Source organism: Sminthopsis crassicaudata, chromosome 1, assembly GCF_048593235.1.
Source record: "Sminthopsis crassicaudata isolate SCR6 chromosome 1, ASM4859323v1, whole genome shotgun sequence".
NCBI classification, from domain to species: domain Eukaryota; kingdom Metazoa; phylum Chordata; class Mammalia; order Dasyuromorphia; family Dasyuridae; genus Sminthopsis; species Sminthopsis crassicaudata.
Window position 1 is genome coordinate 417,705,199 of NC_133617.1, and position 24,523 is coordinate 417,729,721.

General features: G+C 35.2%; 1 protein-coding gene across 1 annotated transcript in view; it reads right to left on the minus strand.

Annotated features, from left to right (window-relative positions):
- The window catches only part of GOLM1 (golgi membrane protein 1), a 92,364-nt gene that overhangs the window by 13,975 nt on the left and 53,866 nt on the right, over positions 1-24,523 (minus strand). The window contains exons 4-8 of the mRNA XM_074280207.1: positions 11,764-11,818; positions 8,529-8,631; positions 5,971-6,100; positions 2,997-3,138; positions 1,086-1,346 (exon numbers count right to left, since the gene is read on the minus strand). Of these exons, the coding sequence (XP_074136308.1) occupies positions 1,086-1,346; positions 2,997-3,138; positions 5,971-6,100; positions 8,529-8,631; positions 11,764-11,818 (691 nt within the window). The remainder of the gene's footprint in view (positions 1-1,085; positions 1,347-2,996; positions 3,139-5,970; positions 6,101-8,528; positions 8,632-11,763; positions 11,819-24,523) is intronic.

The following is a 24,523-nucleotide window of genomic DNA, read 5'->3' on the forward strand; positions in this document are numbered from 1 at the left end:
TCAATTCAAATCCAGCCTCTGTGAACTCAGGCAAATAACTTAACATTTGCCTCAGTTTCCTTATCTATAAAATAAGATGGAGAAGGAAGTGGAAACTACTCTAGTACCTTTGGATACAACTGAAACGACCCAATAATAACAAGCTAAATCATCCCTGAGGTCTCTCTTCTTCCATTTCTAAATCTGAGATCTTTTGGAATTCTTGTGAAAAGTTAAGGAAGTATGTTCTAAGCATGAAGGATAGCCCGGGCAAATACAAAGTAGTGGCTTGGGCCTAGATTAAGAACATGGTATATAAAAGACATGGGTATATAAAAATAAGAGGAACAAGGTGAAACAAGGTAGGCGGAAGACAAACTGTGAGTTATGTTAAATGCAAATCTAAGCTGTTTTCATTTTCTCTTATAGATAATAGGGAATTAATAAAGCTTTTGAGTAAGAGAGTGAACCAGTAAAACAGATTTTTAAATTGTAAATGAAATTTCAAATGGAAAATAGATTAAAATGAATAAATCAAAATTTCAAAACTAAGAATATAACTCTAACAGAATAGCAGGACCTCATACTACTCACAGGCTTGAATTACTACTTAAAAAGAGTTTAAAAAGCTCTGAGGAGACAAGTCAAGTTCACCAAATCTTTCATTTTAAGAAAAACAACAATTACATTCATGTTGCATAAAATGCCTCAGATCACTTCTCAGATCACTGGTTTATTTAATCCTTCTCCTTATGCTGTACCAGACTGAAATTCTTTTTAGGTCTTCTCTTCCCACTATATTTTCTCTCTCTCCAACCCACCTTTGCTTCAGCTTTTTAGGGCCCTTCATCTTTTCTTCTCCATTAGAATGTAAGCTCCTTGAAGACAGGGTTTTTGGTTTAGAGCTGTATCCCAGCTCTTAGTTCAGTGCCTGACACTAAGTAAACATTCAATAAAAGCTTGCTTGCTTCTTTCCTGGGGAAACACTAAAATGTGAACGCATGCTCTACAAAATTCACAGAATCCATTTCCATAAGGAAGAGAAGACTCATTCCTGAGTGAAGATGTGTCAGCCTAAGTCTCACTCAGAAATCCTTTTTACTTACCGTCTTTAGCATCCTCCTGCTCACCATGTTGTTCCTCTTCCCTGATGACGAGTTCATCCCTCTCTGGCTCATCAGCTTCATGATTTTCATGACTGACCAGAAGGCCACCCGGCCCCTTCTGGGCCTGAGCAGATTCTCTGAGTTCAAGGGTCTCTTTTTGTTCGTCTTTGTGGTTAGAATTCTGCTCTGGAGGCAGCAGCTCACTTCCCTGGTTCTCCTGAGCCTCCTCTTCACTAGGAGTCAAAATGTCATTGGTCTTCCCTGCAGGCAGAACAAAATTTGCTTGAAAGACAAATTATCACAAATGCTTGATAAACAAATTCTACCTCCTGCATCTGCAGAGCCTTCCCAATGAGCTCAGATTAGGGAACTCTTTACACCCTAAAGTCTGTCATTCCTCCATGACCAGAGGAAGAGAAAAGGGAGATAACACACCCTTTTCTGGATCTGGGATTTTTCCAATGTTAAATTCCAGAGAACTCTTGGGTCTCCACTACTCACAGTAACTTGCCCACAAGTAAGGCCAGAGGCGAACTTCTTAGCTAGTTTTGTATTTTGTTCTTTTTTTTTTTTTTTCTAATTTCTAACTGAGCAAATACAAGAGAGAATGGCTAAGTAATAATCAGTCAATTCTATGGAATAGATTAATTTTATTTTTTTCTAGTGGTTCCAATTAACCTTTTTTAAAAAGTTTTTTAACTCATTTTTTTACATATAGCAACAACATTTTACATATTAGAGTTACATGTAGAAACCTTTTGGGGGAGGGTTATACATATACATTCATTTTTTTACATATTTCCTTATGAATCATGTTGTGAGAAAAAAAATCAGAAAAGGGAAAAACCACAAGAGAAAAAAAAAAAAAGAACATTGAATGCAAATCAACATATGCTGTCTCCATAGTTCTCTCTCTGTATTTGGATGGTGTTTTCCATCCAAAATTTATTGGGACTGCCTTGGGTCACTGAACCACTGAGATGAAGCAAGTTCATCATAGCTAATCATTGCACAATCTTGCTGTTGCTGTTTTTCTGGTTCTGCTTGTTTCACTCAGCACTAATTCATGTAAATCTTTCCAGACCTTTCTAAAATCAGTTTATTCCTCATTTTTTATAGAACAATAACATTCTATTACTTTCATGTGCTATAACTTACTTAACCATTCCCCAATTGATGGGCATCTATTCCTTTTCCAATTCTTTGCTCCCACAAAAAGAACTGCTACAAACATTTTTGCACATGTGGGTCCTTTTCCCTCTTTTTTTATTTCTTTGTGATACAGATTACTAGTTTGACACATTTTCTAGTTTCCCCAGAAGTTTCTGTGAAATGATGAGTTTTATAAAGAAGATCCAACTCATTTCCAGTTGATCAAAGATGGACAGAAATAACTACACCCAGAGAAGGAACACTGGAAAGTGAATGTAAATTGTTAGCACTACTGTCTATCTACCCAGGTTACTTATACCTTAGGAATCTAATACTTAATGTGCAACAAGAAAATTGGATTTACACATATATATTGTATTTAAGTTATACTGTAACACATGTAAAATGTATGGGATTGCCTGTCATCTAGGGGAGGGAGTAGAGGGAGGGAGGGGATAATGTGGAAAAAATGAATACAAGGGATAATGTTATAAAAAAAATTACTCATGCATATATACTGTCAAAAAATTTATAATTATAAAATGAATAAAAAAAATAAAAAATTTTTAAAAATCATTATTAAAAAAAAAAAAAAGAAGAAATGATGTGACAAAATTTGGAGTCATTCTGTAAACCCTGGAAACATAAGTCTACACCTCAGAACTGCATCTAGTTTCTTTCCACTTGGCTATTGGGGTCTTATGTTTATTTTTAACTGAACAGGGTTGGAAGAGACCTAAATGCCTAGATCCAATTTACCTCCTTTTTCTTCTTGCTTCACATTTGGGGTCTTTTCAGAAGGAAAGATGGGCTTTTCAAGAGTTGGATTTTCCATATGCTGTACCATCTCCTTCAATTCTGATTCAGGTTGATTGGGCTCTGGCTGATGGTTGACAGTTTGCTAAAACATAATCACATAAATTATATTTATTAATAAACATTTATTAAATTCTTACCATGTGCCAAGTACTATGTCTGAGGCATTTAAGAACACAAAGCCTTCCCTGCCCTCAAGGAATATAAAATCTATATGGGGAAAACAAAAGAGATACAAAGTAAACACAAGGCATTTTTTGGTGGGAAGGACCCAGTAGCTAGTTTTCCATCCTCTGAATTTAAGAAAACTATGGAAAATATTCATGCTTTTAGAAAGGGTCAGACTGAATAACAGTTAAGGTCATTCACATGTCAAGTTAAATATAAAGCATACAGTAATAACAAAAGTTGAATCAAGAACAAAGTTCTTCAGAATCAGAAAGATTAGATTGAATTCTAATACCCCCAAAGAACTGGATGGCATTAACTAGTGAATCACAAAAGAAAGAATGCTTGTAAACCAGCTATGTAAGTATAATTCATATAACAAAAATCCCTTCTCATATGTAAAAATGGACCACGTATTTCAAAAGCTATTCAATACAACAAAAATTCCAATAGCACAAAAGAATTACAATGCTGTCTTGGTTATTATAGGATCTGATCTGTATCAGAATTGACCAATCCACCTGGTCTTTTTGTTCTTGATTTTAAAGAGCAATTTGTCTTCCTGAGGGGTGAAAAATGAATTAAGAGAGAAGATCTCGGCTTCCAGGGTGAGATAACGTTTCATGGGACAAGCTAGGATATGTTTTGAGATGAGAAACATGAAGAAAATGAAGACAATTGAACATAGCCACATTATATGGTGGGAGGAGCTCTGATTCAAGAAATGGAAGACATGGGTTCATATATCACCTTTAAGGGCAGATGGATGGTACAGTGGATAGAGCACTTCCCTCAAGTCAGGAGGACCTGAATTCAAATCCAAGCTCAGACGCTTACCTGGGCAAGTCACTTAATCCCAATTGGCTCAAGGAAAAAGAAAAAAAAAAAAATCACCTCTGACTTTCACTACCTAAGGGCAGATTACTTCATCTCTCTAGACTTCAGGTGCCCCATCAATAAAATGAAGGAAGGAATTGACTAGTTGGCTTTTGAGCTATGAACCTCTGAAATCAGAATTGAAGGGCAATCTAATACTAGGAAGTTGGAAACATTCCATGCTAGATAAAACTCAGATCACTCCAGGTCTTGGTTTGATGACATTTGAATTTAATGGAAGGATTACCCAATGTAAAACAAACAAAAAAAAAAATTAAGTTTTAAATAATTCTAGTCCTTGTTAAACACTGTCCATCATCTTGTGACCTGATAAGCCTTTGAAGCTTTATTATTGTCACCATACCCCATGCCTCATTTCTGCTCTCAGCACAGGCCCTCCCTAATTTTTTAAGTTAAGGTTCACACAGAATGTCAAACTATGTAATGCTATCCTTTTTTTTTTTTTTTTTTAAGAGATAAAGGAACTCAATCCCAGAAAAGTAAGATACGTCTCTGCTGGGACTTCCAGTCTCATAATAACAACTGGCTATTAGATTTCTCAAACTGAATGATCCACAAACAAAAATCAACATGTATAAAACTGAACTCATTTTCCTCTCAAATCCTCCTCTCTTCCAAACTTTCTTAGGGGTATAAGCATTTTCCCAGTCTCCTAACCAATAAGTTATCCTTGATTTCCACTCTCCATATCCAATCTGTTGACAAGGCCTGACAATTTTGCCTTTATAATACCTCTGTTATAGGCCTTCTTCTTTCCCCTACTACAACAGCCTGCTGATTAGCCTGCCTACTCTGAGTCTCTCCCTGCTCTGATCTATCTACCACTCAGCTGCCAAAGGGATATTCCTAAAACACAGGTCTATGTCACTCCTCCATTCAGCAAACCAAAAGCGTTCCCTATTGCATACTCTAGGACCAAATATTAAATTGTTTGGCATTTAAAGACCTTTATAACCAGAGACTAGTAGTGAATGTTAAGAACAACATAAAGATTTTTAAGCCATTTTTCTGGGGGTGAGAATGACTAAAGAAGGGATAGAGCACTCCTCTGGATGAATACACAAATAACACAACGGAGAGAAGAAAGAATTATTCAACTTTTGTGTTCTCCCACAAAATTTCCAATCTTTTTTTCACCTTAAATTTTGAGTAACACTTGGAATCTGTAATCCAATGACCTCCTTGCTTTCCCTTGAATAAGACCTTCCATCTTCTGGTTTGTACATTTGTATCATCTCCAATGCTTTAAATGCTTTCCCTTCCCGTCTCCTGCTTTAACCTGGCTTCTTCAAGTCCCAGCTAAAATCCTATTTTCTACAGGAAATTTTTCCTAATCTCCCTTAATGCTCCCTTTCTATTGTATCTCCAATTTATCCTCTATGTACCCCATCTGTACATAGTTGTTTGCATGCTGTCTCTGTGATTAATTATGACCTCTGTCTTTTGTCTTTCTCAGCATCCCCAGCACTTAGCACAGCAGTATCTGGAATATAATTGGTGCTTAATAAAAGATTACTGATTAAGTGATTTGTCCAAAGTCACACAGCCACTAAATAGTCAGAAATGGAGTTAAATCAAGCTCTTCTGATTCCAAATACTGAGCTCTTTACAGCTCACCATGTGGCAAACCTAATAATGCATCTGTCAAGTGATAGAAACTAGAAAAGTGCCCAACGTCGCAGGTTAACCAGAACAGACCAGAGCTAGAGTTTGGGATCTGCCAATTATTCAGAAAAGGATAAGGACAGGGCTACTGCAGTTAACAGGGAAGCAGATAATTGAAAGGAAAAAAGGAAGAAAATGTCAAGAATAAGTATTGATCAAAATCAGGACAGATGAAGTTCTGACTCACCTGATTTTTCAGATCATTGTTTTCACTGAGGTTTCTGGACAGTATAGCTTCATTCCCTTTTTTAGTGACTTCTTCTATCCTCTCTTCACACTGTTCCTTCAACTCTTTTATCTGGTTGATGCACTGACTCCTTTAGGGGGTAACAAGCCAAAAGTACAAAAAAAAAACCAACAATAAAAATAACCCTGTTATTAAGGAATAATGTTAGGTGAGTTTATATACTTCTCTATTACAACTATGAAATCCATGTCAATGAAATCCACTTCAATCAATCCATTACTGAGCCAAGATGGCATAAGAATAACCTAGAAAACAGATTACTTCTCACAAAGACTACCAAAAAAAACATTTTTAACAGAAATATGCCAAACACACACACACACACCATACAACCCAATTAAAAGGCTAAAAAAAAAAAAGGAGAAGAAAGTGCAATACAATGAAAAATGCTACATAAAACTAAATAAATACTAAAAGCAACAAAGGCTAAATTGAAAAAAAGAAACCATGAAAGATGTGCCAAGTATGTTTTGAAATGCATAAGGAACACACTCAAAACAGTTGAGCCAAGAATTGGTACTAATAAGAAAATATCATGTTCAGTAAGAGATAAATGATAAATCTGATAAAAATAAAGCTAGAATTAAATGAAGTCAAAAAAAAAAACAGGGTGGGGTAGAAAATGAAAAAAAACTACTAAAAACTAGATAGAAATAGAGATAGAAAACAGAGAGGAACTCAAAGAAATCACTGAATTATCCAAATTATTGGAAACTGTGTAGACCCAAGTGACAGATTTGGATTGAGACACAGCAATTTCAGAATTACTCACATTCCAGAAATTTCAGAAAAGCAAAAGAACCCAAACATTATGTTATAGGAAATAAAATGATCAAACAACAAACCAGTGAAGTATAAAACAACAGGATTCAGAAAATAAAGAACCTAAGATATATCATAACTAGATACTTCATAGCAGCTGCATAACTGCAAAAGGGTACAGCAATATGGATGAAGTTGCAGGAGCATGAAAACAAATATCTTCAGCTCTATTCCACTGCTTCAATATTGTTAAGTAAAGACCTAGGATAATCTGCTTGGTCCTGACACTACCTGCCAGGGATATGATAGAAGTAGAAGAGAATATACTCAACAAACTCAAATAGTCTTGAAGTGCTAGCTAGAGGCAGCTGTGACTGACTCAAAAAAAGGTGAAGCAGACCGAAGACTATGAGCTGGGTAACAAAAGAGGTAGAAAAGATTCCTTGGAAAAAAAGCAGCTACCTCATATAATTCTGCAAAGATACAACAGGTATCAATAGGAGTTGATCAGGAAAACAAGATTCCCAATAGTAGAAATAGCGGCAGAAGCAGCACAGCTTCCTATGTGCAGTAGTTGTAGAAGCAAAGAGATGAGTAAGAAGAGTAACTCATGGAACACTAGTTGTCCAAAGCTATAAACATTATGTCTTCTACTAGCAGCATGGGAATCTGTGGCAGAATGTGTCCTTTCGTAGGTAAAAGAATTTTTCCTTATTATGTATCTTATTACTCTTTCATTAAAAATCTTTTACTGGATTTTACATATCAAAGCTGCTTTCATCTATGAAAGAATACACTGGATGAAAAGCTGAAGCTACCTTAAACCCAGATGTACCTTTTTTTGAGTCCAGAAGTATATAATCATAAAAGAAAAAAAAAATGCAAACTTCAAAAATAAGTGTAATTAGCAAGAAAAAGTAATACAAGATCACAGTACATTTCTCAAAGCAAGAGAATCACAAAAAATTGCAGTAAAAAAGTTTCCAAAACTAATAGGCATAAGCCATCGACCAGAATTATTTACCTACCAAAACTCAATATGCTCTAATGAGGGCAAGAGAATGAGAACTTAAAAGGGGGGAAATGGGAAAGAGACAGAAAACAAAGCCAAAGGTTGTAAAACTTCAGATAGACATGAAAAAGTTCAAGAAAAAAGAATGTTTGCTTATTAACTCACCAGGTGCAACTTCATGAAATACTAAAATTTGTGTAATATTTTATTTTTTATCTTGTGTGTTAACAGAATTACTTGTTTTTGTTCATTATTAAATTTATAATTTAAATAAAATTTTCTTTAATACACTTTGTTTTTTTCTCTTGCTTGCAGAAATCTTTATATAAAGAGAACACTTAAGGTAGGTCAGTATATGTTTGAAACTCTTAAATGATGTTATTAAGTGTGTAATTATTTCAGACTAAAAAATCATTATGTTCTAAAATAAGTCAAGCCTAATTACCCAGAAACCCAAATTTTTAGAACAAAGACCTGGTTCTGAGTTATTGATTAGCTATGTGACCTTGGCTGTATTACTGCTTTTCCAGTTCCCTCATCATTCCTCCCATCAAAACAAATAAAACAAAAAACAATATTGTTATGCAGTCTAGCTGTGCTATAATCAAACATGCTGATAAGACTGTTATAAGACTAAAACATTTTCTTCCCATGTCCTGTGACTTTCCAAAAAAATGCTTCTGGATTTCCAACAACTGTGCTTGTATTTGATAAATACACTTACAGATCATAGGAGAATTTCCTCTCCAGGTTGGTCTGATTCTTCTGAAACTGAAGTATGTCCTGTTGGAGCTTGCCATAGTTCTTCTGCAAGTCTTTCAAATAGTCTGTGTCAAAAATTAAACAGTAATGATTAAAAGATCACATACCCCAGGAAGCAAACACACCAATGCACAAGAGAAGAAAAAACAGCAATATTCCAATAGGAAGAAACAAGTGTGAGAGATGAAGAGGAGAGAAAATTTTTAAAAAGCAATAAAGATATCAAGGAAAAGGAGGTCAGGCAGAGATGACAATCAGTTTCTGCCCACCCCAGCCATCTCTATTTGTCAAATTTAATTAAAGAATTCCTAAGGGTTCCTGTTTTTAGAGAATAAAATCTAGTACCTACTTTTTATCCAGGTTACCTTTCAGAAATATCCAAAATATTTTTCCTAATAGTTTTGCCAACAGCTTTTACTCCTGCCAACTCTAAAGAACATGAGGAAACTTCACAGGCAAAGCAACTACAAAAGATGGAGAGTGAGACTATCTTCAAGAATCTACATCCCACATTCCCTCCCCATCTCAGACTGAACTTATCCTCCATGTAGGCCTTAAGCAGATTAGGGGCTGCTAGGGTAAGTAAGAGAGAAGAGGCAAGTTTAAAACTTGTCTCAAATGCTTAGGAGCTGTAATACCCTACAAAGAATTTTCTAAAACTCTTTACAAAGAATTTTTAAAAACTCTTTGCTTCTTCATCTGTAAAATGGGGATATTAGCACCTACTGTGCCAAAGATAATATACTTAAATCTTTGCAAACCTTAAAGAGTTATAGGAATGCCAGCAGTTGTCAAATTGCTGTTGTTCTCATTATTATTATGCCAAATAAGCATTAATCTCCAGAGAGAGGATGCCATCAGTTATGGCTTAAACACCATTAAGTTATTCTCCTTTTATTTATTTAAATATTCTTATTTAAACAATTTTACTTAAATATTCAGATATTCTCATTTAAATATTTAAAAATGTTCTTATTTAAATAAAGTTTTGTTTTATTTAGATAAATAAAATAAATTTATTAAAATACAAATAATGCACTTTACTAATTTAAAGAAATAAATATTCTTTTACTCATTTAAATTGACCTCTAATATAGTGATATCATTTTGGTCCTCTTAGAGCACAAAGAATTAGAACCAACGAAATTACTTAAATCCAGCAATCATTCATGTGATAATTTTATTTAGAAGCTGGCATGTTTCCTTTAAAGAATTTGATCATCTTTCCCCCATCCTCTAGAAGCATTGCTTGTAACACAGCTCTTGCAGAAGAAAGTTGCTCTGTAGGAAAAATTGGAAGGGCAACACACCAACATAAGGAGAAAAATATGAGAAACAATGAGGTGGTTAGAGCACTGGCCATAGACTCAATGAGTGAGATGAATGGTGCTGGTTGGCAATGCATGTGACTCCTATGGCCTCAGTTTCCCCATCTGTAATAAGGGAGCTGGGCTTTATAATTTTTAAAATAGCTTTAAATCTGTGATCCTACATAATCTAACAAATGTCTCCTGTATGCAAGATACTATTATGATCTTGAGAATTACAAACAAAGACAGATAAAAAAATGATGCAAGATGGACAAGTGTCTTGCACTCCAGACTGAAAAGCTGGCCCTATAAAATGTTATTAAAGCTAAAAAGGGATCCTTAAAGCCAACTGGTCCAAAACCTCCAATTTATGGATGAAAGAATTAAGTCCTAGAATAATGAAGCCACTTGTCTCAATACACACAGCTAACCTGGGAGGGGGAAGGGAAGAGATATAAGGAGAGGGGAAGGGAGGAAAGGGGACAAAGGAAGGAAAAGAAATGTGACCCAGGCAGATCCCCTGCACCTCTGTTCTCTCAATTTCTTCTACAAAATGGAGACTTTAGAATGCTTGATCCACAATCAAAGAACTGGGGTCAAACCTTACTTTTGATTCTTTCAACCTACATGACCATGGGCATTATTATATTTGACCTCACTTTTCTCAACTGTAAAATGCAGGATTTAAATTAGATGGCTGTTAGCACCAGAACCATCACCCCAAAATCATTAAGGTCCCTTCTAGTTCCAAATTTATAAGGACAAATGAAGAGCAGTCAGTGGCAAAAATTTCAAATAGCAATTATAACACAAAGATCTTTATAATTACATCAAGTGCCATAAGAAAAACTAATTACAAATAGCAGAACACAATTAAAGCAATAAAGAGATGGGCCTACAAGAAATCTTGTTGAATAAAAAGGAGGATAATTTGTGTTCAAGATATTCTACTTAAAGCAAACTGTGACTAAAAAATAGAAAGGTTCATAAACAGGAGGTGTGAATTCATCTCTAAGATATATGCATACTCTTAAAAAAAATATTTAGTTCTTGAATATCTGGAAGGATTTATAGAAGAAACTATCTAAGCCCCTTAACTGTACAAATGAGGAAAATATGTCAGAGAGCTTAAATGACTTGTTGTAGCTGGTAAAGCATTTGTTATTTTCTATCATTAATTCACAATAAACAATGTCTACAGTGCATTGCCAACCATCAAATCTAAGAGCAGGTGATATGGACAACAAGTTTTATCTTACTGCTGTGAATGTATGAGCATTTCTAATAGCTTAAACTAGTACAAATAATATTTTGTTGAATAGACAGATTGCAGCCAAATTATCATCATGGCATACCTCTATGCCATGTCTCTTCAATTTACGATTCTCTAATTCTAAATTTCTTGTCACATAAGGTCACAGGTTCAGACCTGGAAGGGACACTAAAGGCCATCTTGTCCAACCCTTTACTTCTACAGATGATAAAACTGAGTTCCAGAAAGTTTTAAATCGAACAAGTAATAATTGAAATGCTAAATGATTGGATTCATCTCAGTTTCTACTGACTAGAATTTCTAATGTATTGGGATTATTTCTGGAGACAAAGGGACAGAACTTTTTTTTTTTATTGTGAATTTAAATATCAAATAAATTGGGAATTTCAATATAACATAGTAGATCAGAAAAGGGAGACTGTGATACTACAAATCTCTGATGAGAAGGTTCGACTGGGACAGAATGTTTTAAAGGAGCACTGTCCCCTCCCCGCCCAAAAAAACCAACCCTTATGACAGTACTAATACTACCCAAAAAAGCACAAGAAGAAAGGCTGATCTTTGCTGGGGAGTCTTAATCCTAGCTCAAGGTAAACAATAGAAGAAATAAATACCTTTCAGGTTCTTGATGAGTTTTTCACTTTCAGTGATGTTATTTACTAAAAGTGCCTGGAAAAAAAAAGATAAAACCAACGTGAAAATTCTCTCCCACAGCAGCTTTAAGAAAAAAGAACACACTGAACAGAAAAAGAGAAGACATTCATTTCTACCAGTAATTTCAAAAAATTACAAAGCAGCTGTCACTAGTACTAGGCTCACATTCAAGTAGGGATGTAATTAAAATGACAGTAGTATCTGTAGAAAAAGAGGGGAGCAGAGGGGGAGAAGGCATTTAGGAACTACTTTCCACCTGCCAGTCTTGTAAGAGGAGAAAAGGGTAAACAGAGCCTTCCCTCCCTATCAGGCAAGCTTAAAGCACCCACAATTCACAAATAAAAGCCTAAGTTCCATTTGTCTACTGTGACCTTATAACCCCAGCAGCTGGTCAACAGACCAGCCAAGATAACTCAACAGACCAAAGTGGGGCAAGAATCCAACTGTCCTAAGTCTCAGCCCAGCCCTATATTTCTATGGCCAGTGAGTCAAGTGAGGATTGTATGAACTGTGCATCCCACTCAATAAATAACAAATTACAAGAAGAAATAAAGGGAAGAAAAATAGATTAATAATTCCATCAAATGGATCATCTTAATTGATTCATGTAAACATGAGAACCTTTACTTCCAGGAAATATGCAAATAATACTTTTTCTTTCGATATTCCAAGAAATTGTTCATTTGTTAGCATTTAGGATTTTCAGGAGACAGCTGGGACTAATCTCTAGAACGAAAAGCAGCACTAATTATGAAGATTTGGGGACCATGAATGACAATAAGAGTTTAATTCATGGGAACTGATGATACTAAGAAAATACACAGAAAAAACAGGATAGGGCATGAGAGAGAGAGTTGGAGTACATCTAAAGAACAGATCACAGATGACAATCCTGAAAAGAGGGCAGAGAAGAATTAGTGGGACAAGTAGGAAAATCAGTGTCACCAAAACCTAGGAAGGAGAGAGTGCCCAGAAAAAAAGAAGAGAATGACCAAGAAGTCAAATATTGCAGGAGATAAAAAGAAAAAATACTAATAAAAAAAAAAAAGGCATGAGAAAGCATTGGTGACACTGTATCTATAGTGAGTGATGGGAAAAGAAGTCAGATATTACAAAAGGTGGATAAGTAAGAAGGGTATAAAGTAAATGGAGGCAATGAATGTAAACAGCTCTTAGGAGTTAGACAATAGTCTTTTGATATAATCAAGAGAAAGGCTTGTTTTTGTTTTTAAGATAAGACATATTCAATCTATATCAGGCTGCATGCTACCTTAGGGAGGAGGAAGGTAATGGAGGGAGGGAGAAAGTTTGGAACAGAAAGTCTTACAAAAATGAATGTTGAAAAATAAAATACTATTAATAAAAATTTAAATAATGAATTATTCATAAATTAATAAAATTTTAAAATGTATCAATTGATTTTAAAAATTTAAAATAATTAAGATAAAGCATGGAAAATTTAAGAATAGACATGTTTGAAGGCAATTCTTTCAAAGGAAAGAACCCTGATAAGAAGAGACTGACAGTTGGGGGAGGGGGAGAAAAAGCTGATTGAATGGATAAGATCTTGGAGACAGGAAGTTTAGGGATCAAGAAAAAGTAGCCATGTCATCCTCCAAGACCAAAGCAAAGAAATAAAGGTGATCTGAAATGTAGAACTGGGGGTCAGAGAAAAACAATCTAGTCTCCTTTTTATTTTTTTTTCAGTGAAAGATGAAGCAAAGACCTCTACTAAAAATAAATGGAAAGTGGTGGTATAAGTGGTTTGAGAAGAAAAGGTTTGGAACACCCACTACAGTAAATATAATATTACAACAATCATGAAATAGTAATCTTTCTTTTTTTAATTAAAGCTTTTTATTTTCAAAACAAATGCATGAATAATTTTTCAGTATTGAGCCTTGAAAAACCTTGTGTTCCAATTCCCCTTCCATATCCTCCTCTAGATGGCTAGTAATTCAATGTTATACATATTAAAATACATATTAAACCCAATATATAAAAACATATTTGTACAATTATCTTGCTGCACAAGAAAGATCAGATCAAAAAGGAAAGAAAATTAGTAACAAAATGTAAAAGAACAACAAAAGAGTGAGAATATTATATTATGAATCACACTCAGTTCTCGCAGTCCTTTCTCTGGATGCAAATGGTTCTCTTCATCAAGGGATCACTGAAATTGGCCTCAATCATCTCACCGTTGAAGAGAGAGCCACGTCCATTAGAATTGATCAAGGTACAATCTTATTGTTGCCTTGTACAATGATCTCCTGATTCTGTTCATTTCACTTATCATTAGTTGATGTAAGTCTCTTCTGGCTTCTCTGAAATCACTCTGCTGATCATTTCTTACAGAACAATAATATTCCATAACCTTCATATACAATAATTTACCCAACCATTCTCCAATTGATGGACATCCGTTCATTTTCCAGTTTCTAGCCACTACAAAAAGGGCTGCCACAAACATTCTTGCACATACAGGTCCCTTTCCCTTCTTTAAGATCTCCTTGGGATATAAGCTTAGTAGAAACACTGCTGGATCAAAGGGTATGCACAGTTTGATAACTTTTTGGGCATAGTTCCAAATTGCTCTCTAGAATGGCTAGATTCTTTCACAACTCCACCAATAATGTATCATTGTCCCAGTTTTCCCACAGCCCCTCCAACATTATTATCTTCTCCTTAGCCAATCTAAGAAGTGTGTAGTTGTATCTCAGAATTGACTTAATTTGCAAGGAAATGGTAATCTAATGGACAGTGAGAACCTGGATGAGACTGGAACAATCCAAATTTTTAGTCCATCTGGTCAATACATTTGTGTGACAGAGAAGGTGGATAAATAAATTAGGAAAAAATAACTACTAATCAGAGAAATGCAAATTAAGACAACTCTGAGATACCACTACACACCTGTCAGATTGGCTAAGATGACAGGAACAAATAATGATGAATGTTGGAGGGGATATGGGAAAACTGGGACACTGATGCATTGTTGGTGGAGTTGTGAAAGAATCCAACCATTCTGGAGAGCAATCTGGAATTATGCCCAAAGTTATCAAAATGTGCATACCCTTTGACCCAGCATTGCTGTTATTGGGCTTATATACCAAGAAAATACTAAAGAGGGGAAAGGGACCTGTATGTGCCAAAATGTTTGTGGCAGCTCTTTTCATAGTGGCTAGAAACTGGAAAATGAACGGATGCCCATCAATTGGAGAATGGTTGGGTAAATTGTGGTATATGAAGGTTATGGAATATTATTGTTCTGTAAGCAATGACCAGCAGGATGAATTTAGAAAGGTTTGGAAAGACTTACATGAACTGATGCTGAGTGAAATGAATAGAACCAGAAGATCGCTGTACATTTCAATGCTGTATGAAGAGGTATTCTGATGGAAGTGGATATCTTCAACATAAAGAAGATCCAACTCACTTCCAGTTGATCAATGATGGACAGAAATAACTACACCCAGAGAAGGAACACTGGGAAGTGAATGTAAATTGTTAGCACTACTGTCTTTCTACCCAGGTTACTTATACCTTCGGAATCTAATACTTAATGTGCAACAAGAAAATTGGATTTACACACATATATTGTATCTAGGTTATATTGTAACATATGTAAAATGTGTGGGACTGCCTGTCATCTAGGGGAGGGAGTAGAGGAAGGGAGGGGAAAATTTGGAAAAATGAATACAAGGGATAATGTTATTAAAAAAATTACTCATGCATATGTACTGTCAAAAAAATTTTATAATTATAAAATTTAAAAAATAAATTTTAAATAAATAAATAAATTAGAAAATATAGTATCTACCTCCAAATAGAGAACTGACGGATTCAAGCACACAGAGTGAAGCATTTTTTTCTCCTTTATCTTTCATTCCTTCTTTTTGGAGGGATGGGGGAGAGAATAACTAATACATACATTTGTTTTGAATAACTTTATATGTATTCTTGCCTTCTCATTGGGTGAGAGAGAAGACAGAGAAAGAGAATTTGAGGGGGGGGGCTCTATTGTTTAAAGAAAGAAAGGAAAGAAATTAATCAGGGTTGGGATCTGATAAGATCTGGATATATGATATGATAAGAACTGGACAAGTATTCAAGGACAGAAGACATTCAAAGTTGATTATACAAGACTGAAATTTTGAAAGGAGCAGAAAGAAGAGAAAATAGAGTTTTTGGTGAATACAGAATTTAGATTTTTCAATGAGAAGTTAATAATTTGGTTAAGGATGAGCAAAATCATGAATGTTGCAGGTTCACAACCTGCCAGCAAAGACTTCCAGGAGTGGAGCCAAGATGGCGGCATGAAACCAGGAAGCTGCTCAAGCTCTCCCAGTTTCTCTCAACCATATAAAACCAAGCCTCTGAACAGAATCTGATGGAATTAAACCATTTTCCAGCTCAAGATAGACTGAAAAACTTAATAAAGGATAAAGGTCAGTCTCACTGGGGTGAAAAGGCTGTTCATCCCAGGTTGGATAGACTCTGGGAAAGCCATTAAGAGGGTCTTAATCACAGCAAATCAGTAGCTAAGAACCTCGGTCCTGGCTCAGCAGAGGAGCACAGCAGGGGCTCCCAGCTCAGAAGGCAAACTCTGGGAAACCAGGCTCTTTGCTAAAAAGGGCAGGCAAAGCTACCCCTGCAAACACGATGGGGCACTGTGCTCAAAGCCAAGGCTCAGAGGCTGCACAGGAAGCTGGGGACAGCACCCTCCATGCCCCAGGAGCAGAGCTCAATAATAAAAGTAAAAAAAGAGGAAATACCAAAAGAAAAGGAAAGAAAATGAGCAAGAAACAGAAAAGAACCTTGACCCTAAAAAGCTACTGTGGTGACAGAACAGACTGTCAGAAGAGGACAGAATGTCCATGGAAGAAATCTCAAAGAGTGATATGGATTGATCACAAGTCCAAAGAGGCTTCTTAGAAATGTTCATTAAAGACTTTAAAAGACAAATAAGAGAGATACAAGAAAAATGAGAGAGTCAGCAGCTTGGAAAAGGAAGGAAAAAAATTGTCCGAAGAAAACAATTCCTTAAAAAGTAGAATTAACCAAATGGAAATAGAGATACAAAATTAACTGAAGAAAATAACACATTAAAAATTAGAACAGGGCAAATGGAAGCTAATGATTCTGTGAGACATCAAGAATCAGTCAAACTAAAAAGAATGAAAAAAAAATGGAAGGAAATGAGAAATACCTCATTGGAAAAACAGCTGACCTGGAAAATAGATCCAGAAGAGACAATTTAAACATTATTGGCCTACCTAAAAGCCATGACCAAAAAAGAGCCTGGATAGCATTCTGTAAGAGATCATTAAGGAAAACTGCCCCAATATTCTTGAAACAGAGGGGTAAATACTCATTGAAAGAATTCATTTGGAAAGAGATCCCCAAGGAAAACGCCAAGGAATATTGTTGCAAAATCCGAGAACTACAATTTCAAGGAAAAAACACTGTAAGCTGCCTGACAAAAACAATGCAATTATCAAGGAACAACACTCAAAATTACCCACGATCTAGCAACTTCCACAGTAAAGAATGAGAAAGCTTGGAATACCATATTCCAAAAGGCAGAGGCCCTGGGGTTACAACCAAGAATTAACTACCCAGAGAGATTCAGACTCACATTTCAGAGAAGGCAATGGAGCTTCAGTGAAGTAAGAGACTTTCAATTATTCCTATTAAAAAAAAATTAAACTAAACAGAAAATTTAATTTACAAATAGGACTCAAGAGATGCATAGAAAAATAAACAGGGGGAAATAAATATGTATTATTTAAAGGTTAAATTGTTTACATCCCTAGATGGAAAACTGATATCTGTAAGTTTTGAGAACTGTATCTGTCATTGGAGCAGACAGAGGGGGACATCACATGAACTGAGGATGTGATTGTGAATGGACTTTGAAGTGATGACAAAGAAAAAGACATTAAGGGGTGGAAAAAAATCTGTATTGGAAAAAGAGGAAAGGAGATGTAAAATAGGACAATTAGTTTACATGAAGAGACACAAAAGACCTATTACAATTGAGGGGGAAAAGGGAGAGGGATGTCATCAGTTTTGGCTCTAAGAGGAATAATTTAATCATTCAGTTGGGCATAGAAATTTATCTAAGCCTATAAAGAAGTAGGAGGAGAAAGAGGGGGAAAAAAGGAAGGGGCTGGATAGAGGGAAAAAGGTAAGAGAAGGGGGAGGAGTAATAGGAAATAAGGTAGTTAGGTGAGATGGGTTAAAAAAAAAACAGGACTAAGGACAGGGTGGAGAGAACAAAAGTATATATAGGGGAGAAAATAGGATGGAGGGAAATACAGAGCTGGTAATCATAAATGTGAATGTGAATGGGATGAATTCTCCCATAAAATGGAAATGAATAGCAGAGTAGATTAAAAAGCAAAAACCTACAATATGTTGTTTCAAGAAACACATCTGACACAGAAAAATACATCCAGAGTAAAAGTAAAAGGCTAGAATAGAATTTATTATGCTTCAGCTGAAGTTTAAAAAAAAAAAGGTAGCAATTCTGATCTCAGATAAAGCAAAACTAAAAATGGATCTTATTAAAAAGAGATAAAGAAGGAAACACATCCTGATAAAGGGTGCTATAAACAATGAAGTAGTAAACATACTAAATGTGTGTGCACCAAGTGGTAGAGCAACCAAATTCCTAGAGAAGATTTTAAACCAGTAACAGGAAGAAATAAGACAGCAAGACTATATTAGTGAGGAACTTTAACCTTTCTATCTCAGAATCAGGCAAATCTAAACACAAAATAAACAAGAAAGAAACTAGGGAGGTTAAAAGACTCCTAGAAAATCTAGAGATGATAGACCTCTGAAGAAAACTAAATAGGGAAAGAAAGGAATACACTGTTTCCTCAGCAGTACATGGCATCTTAGAAAAATTGACCATGTATTAGGGCATAAAAATCACATAATCAAATGCAGAAAGGAAGAATTAGAGCTTCCTCTTCAGACCATAATGCATTAAAAACTACATTCAATAAAGGGCCAGGAAAAGATAAACTAAAAATCAATTGGAAATTAAATAATCTAATTCTAAAAAATGACTGGATCAAAAAACAAATCACAGAAACAATTCATAATTTTATCCAAGAGAATGATACAGAGATAATATTATGGAATGCAGCCAAAGTAGTTCTAAGGGGAAATTTTATATCTCTAAATAGTTATATGATTAAAATAGAGAAAGAGATCAATTAATTGGGCATGCAAACTAAAAAAGCTAGAAAAAGAACAAATTAAAAACCCAATTAAATACTAAATTAGAAATTCTGAAACTTGAAGGAGAGATTAATAAAATCGAAACTATGAAAACTATTAAACTAATTAATAAAACTAAGAATTGGTGCTATTATTCTTCCTATTTTCATTATTGCTATTCATATTTTTAAGTTGTATCTTACTCTTCATGGTCCCATTTGGGGTTTTTTTGGCAAAGAATGGTCTGCTATTCCTTCCCCAGTTAATTTTACAGATGAGTAAACTACAATTAGTCAGTGTCTGGGGACAGATCTGAACTCAGAAAGATGAGGCCTGACTCCAGGTCTAGCATTCTATGCACTATGGCATCACTTAATTGTCCTATCCCTATTTCACAGGTGAGCAGACAGCAATAAAATAACTTGTCTAGATTCACCCAGTTAGAAAGTATTTGAGGCATGATATGAAGGCCAAGTCAATTTGCTTTAAGGGTTGGGGTTAGAGGAGAAGCTGGGAACTTGTAGACAAAAATATATATATATTTGGAACAACAGAATACATCCAGGGAGCAACAGGATTAGTTCAGCTGATGTTATATACTTTAAATCTATAGAAAATGAAATAAGCTCAATTTCATGATTTTCTCCACTAATACTCAGCAGTTGGAATGCAGGGAAATAGAACTCAGAGGTCCAGAGTGACCCAGGATTGAGATTCAGCAAGTCTGCAGCAGTCTGGGACAGAAAGATGGCAATTCTTAGCTTCCCAGCAGTTTGAGTGAGAGGGCTCATCTGAGGTTGTACAAATTAAATAGTAACAAATACATCAGGAGAACCATGGCCTTCACCCAGTCTTGTGCTCCCTCCAGTATGACTAATGTATTCAGTCATCAAGATCTCACTGAATAGAGAGCCTTGCTTTGGGATGCCAAGAGAGTCACCTGAGATCACAGAATCTTGGATTTGAGTCTTGGAGGTCATGTAGTTTGATCCCCTCATTTTATGTAGATAAGGAAATTGAGGCTTAAAAAGGTTTGGTCATTTACCTTAGATATAAAGTACTAAGACCCAGAAAACAAATCTAGGCCCTTGGACTCACACACATGCAGTGTCCCTACTGGATCCCACTTTCCTGTCTTTTCAATAGAAGTTGGCTTGTAAGGCCATAGCTAATGGATCTCCATTTCTCAAAAAATGGCAGCTTGGACCAGAGAATCTTTAAATTCTCTTCTGGGCCCAACATCTTATTATTTTAATTTGTAAGTCAAGTGTTTAGATCTCAGACAGGACATCTCACTTAACTCATGTTCTATTTTGTTGAAAACAAAGTTATCTGTCAAAATTATATTCTATATATAGTCTATTCTATTATCCCTATATATAATATATTCTAAAACTTCAGCCTTATCACTTCATCATATTCTGGCTGCTCTCTTCACAGAAAGGCTAGGCTCAGAAGCAGTTTATTTACTTCATATAACTGATTGTAAAGTGAAACTGTCCAATAGTGCATTAGACAGAGGTCTACAAAGGAAATGAAAGCAAGAAGATTCAGCAACCATGTGGTTTTATAAAACAGGCTCATTTTTAGCAAGGATTTAAAAAAAAAAAAACTACCACCTGACAGGAACACTTAAGTGCTACAGAAAACGAACACTTAGGAAACACTGGAAATAAAAATGAATCACATGGATGTGGATAATATTCAAGGATACTAAAGGGTAGGTAGTTTTTGCTCTTTTCTCCTCTTTCCTCTTTAATTAACACACATTAACCACAAACGGATAGCTTAACCTCATCAACATATTCTCATATGTTAGAGGAACAAAAAGATCTAGAATACCTGCACTTTTCTTGATGGTTGTGAGGTTTAAACAACTGTTAAAAAGTGCTTTAAAGTATGATATAAATGTCAATTATTTTTTATTTTAAAAACAAAATACCACTATCAAATCACTCTCCTATATCCCATTTAACTCTTGGGATATAATCAATTAAATTGATTCAAGGTGACCCACCTTAAGCCAACTGCTTTCCTCCTACAAGTTTTCATTATGTCTAATTCCACTTCAAAACTTAAGGCTTTTCATAAAAGGCAGATTCAGGAGGAAATCTGGACCAAGTGCATTTTTTGTTTAACTTTATTTTATTTTGTAAAATGTAATTGTAATAATAATAGTGATGATGATGATGATGATGATGATGATGATGATGATGATGATGATTTATAGCAAAAGTTGTTTCAGCTACCATTTATGTGGTACCTGGCATTTGTTAGCTTCTGGGGTTTGATACCCAGCACTGCCCTCATGTAGTCTAGCAAAGGGCTATGAAACATACACAGATAATCCTAATACAAAAGGATGTGAACTCCCTGTGAAGGAGACACAGCACTTACCATGAAGGCATATAATTGAAATAAAAAGGAAAAAGAGACATGTGCCACAAATAGCCCAGGCCCTGGTTTCAATTTTGTTTTCTTTCTGACCCCTTTTTTAGCTGCTTCCATCTAGGTGGGGAGTGGCTAAAAATATCCCTACCCTGTCATTTAATTTTAATCTTAAAATCATCAGCTGTATATTTTTGGTTCTTTTTGTTATATGAGATGTGTTTCACATGTCTGGAAGGCTTTCAGGATTAAATCCTCCTGGAAAGGTCATGGCTGTGGTCCTCAAAAGGGAATGTAAATAGGAACCATTTTAGGAGAGAAAATGAAGATGTAGCATTTTGTAATTGGGTTGGTTTCTGGATAGGAGCCACACTTATATAATAAATAGCATTCACTTTATATTTTTCAAATCCCCTTTCCTTAAAAGAAAAAAAAAAGTTTTATTGATGTCTTTTGTTTTTATATCATCTTCATTTCCAAATCTTTTCCTCCACCCTCTCCTTCTTCATAACAAAGAAAAAAAAAGAAAAAAAAAGAAAAGAAAAAAAAAGACAATTTAGGAGAAAACCTCATTTAAATCATGATAGATATATACAATATTCTCGCAGTGCCCACTTGCATGTCTCTATACTTGATCTAAACTAAGTCTTTTGAGAGTAAATGGTCTTTTGGTGTTTTGTTTTATTTTGTTTTTTACTCTTACTCCTAGCGGAAAATTTGTGGGAATATATGGACAAGAATTGATCAGGATGAGAAAGTGGCAGAAGAATGGGATCTGTTCTGATGGAAGAAAGACTCTCACTAATAAGATGAACCTCCCATGGAGCCAAAGGAAGTTTCAGAGAGCACAGTGACTTCATCTCATACTTTAATGTGACTAGACTCAGACATGGGATATTCTTTTTTTCCCTTTTCTCAATTTAATGCAATACCTCTAATATTAGAGTCATCTTAGATATCTTTCTATCTGAGGCTATTCTCATATCAGCCAAATAGATGATTATTGACGACTAGCAAATAAATGTGAATGTCCTGGAACAGAAGCACCCAACTCACCATTAAAAACTCCTGAGTATGAACCAGACTAAAATATAATGGGGATGGAGTGAGGGGGAGGGAGAGGCACAATGGATAGAGCACTGGCCCTAGAATCAGGAGAATATGAATTCAAATAGTCTCAGACACTTACTAGCTGTGTGACCCTGGCCAAGTCACTTAACCCTGACTGCCTCAAAACATGTAATTGAGAAGTGTTTAACAAAAGTAAAAAATACAATATAGCATAATGTTAATTTGTGATTTTTCTAAGTCAATCTGAGGTGGCAGGGATCTGTTTCTATTTTGAAAGCACTCCACTGGAGAAATGTTCAAGGCATAAAAGAAAAGCCTTTGTGAAGAAAACCAGTTTCATATCACTGAAATCTGAGATATGAGAAGCCCAAGAACAAGGGATTACACATGGTTTGTTAAATCCCAGTTCAGAGCAAGGGATTAATGCAGATAATATAGGAATGCATTGTTAGCTTACTATTTAATCATGCATTTACTGTGTTATAAAAGAAATTCTCAGGGAGCCTAGTATTAATCTATATTATTCATTAATCTTAAAGAAGTTTCCAAGTAAAATCAAGACTTTCATCAGTTAGGAAAACTCTCATGTATGTGTTTTCCTTTCTTTTTATTCAGACCTCACTGACTTCCAGTAAGAAAACAAAGAGTACATAACAGATTAAAGAGAACCAAAGGAATGAGAAGGCTGTGCTCCATGGCTCAAGGACATGGGTATAAAATCCACACTTGTAGTCCCCATAGCCTGCAGCCCAAACTAAATGACCCAAAGTTTGATGAGGAATTAGGAACATCGATTTCACTTAGTATTCTATTCCTGCCAGAAAAGAAGGCAAGTGATTTGTGTATTTATAGCCTTTCATAATATATGCCTTTAAAATAAATATATAAAAACAAAAATTCACCATGTCTTATACAAGGCTCTATTTTTGTTCTCTTGAAAAGGAAACATTCATTTTTGTAGAGTTCAAAATTATAAAAAGAAAATAACCTTTTTTTAAATGATTGCATTTTATTTTTCCAAGTACACAATTTTCAACATTCACCTCTGCAAAACCTTGTATTCTAAATTTTTCTCCCTCTCTCCCTCCTTCCCCAAGATAATAAGCAATCACATGTTTAACCTTTATTGTATTACTTGCTGTCCAGGGGAGATAGAAAGAAAAGAGGGAGGGAGAAAAATTTACAACACAAGGTTATGCAAGGGTGAATGATGAAAACTATCTCTGCATGTATTTTGAAAATGAAAAAAATTTTTTAAATATAGTAAGCAATTTGATATAGGTTAAACACGTGCATTTCTTCTAAACATTATTTCCATATTCATCATGCTACACAAGAAAAATCAGATCAAACACAAGAAAAAAAAATAAGCATATACCACCACCAAAAAAAAAAAAAGGTGAAGTTACTATGCTTTGATCCACATTCTCTTTGCATCTCTCTCTCTCTCTCTCTGTCTCTCTCTCTCTCTCTCTCTCTCTCTCACACATCACCTCATTGTTGAAAAGAGCCAAGTCCATCCCAGATGATTATCACATAATCATGCTATTGCCATGTACAATGTTCTCTTGATTCTTCTCACTTTACTCAGTATCAGTTCATGTAAGTCTCTCCAGGCCTCTCTGAAATCATCCTCTTGATCATTTCTTATAGAACAATAACATTCCATAACTTTCATATACCATAACTTATTCAGCCATTCCCCAACTCTATTCAATATCTAGCTACTACAAAAAGGGCTGCCACAAACATTTTTGCATATGTGGGTCCCTTTCATTTTTTTAAGATCTCTTTGGGATACAGACCCAGTAAAGACACTGCTGGATCAAAAAGTATGCAGTTTTATGGGCACAGTTCCAAACTATTCTCTAGAATGATTGAATCATCAACAATGCAACAGTGTTCCAGCTTTCAAGATAATAATCTTTTTAAAAAATTAATTGTGGTTTCTTAAAGAGAACAAAATTTGAAGCCAGAAGATGCAGGTTTGAATCCTGGCCTCTATCTGGAAAAAGTCTGAGTTCA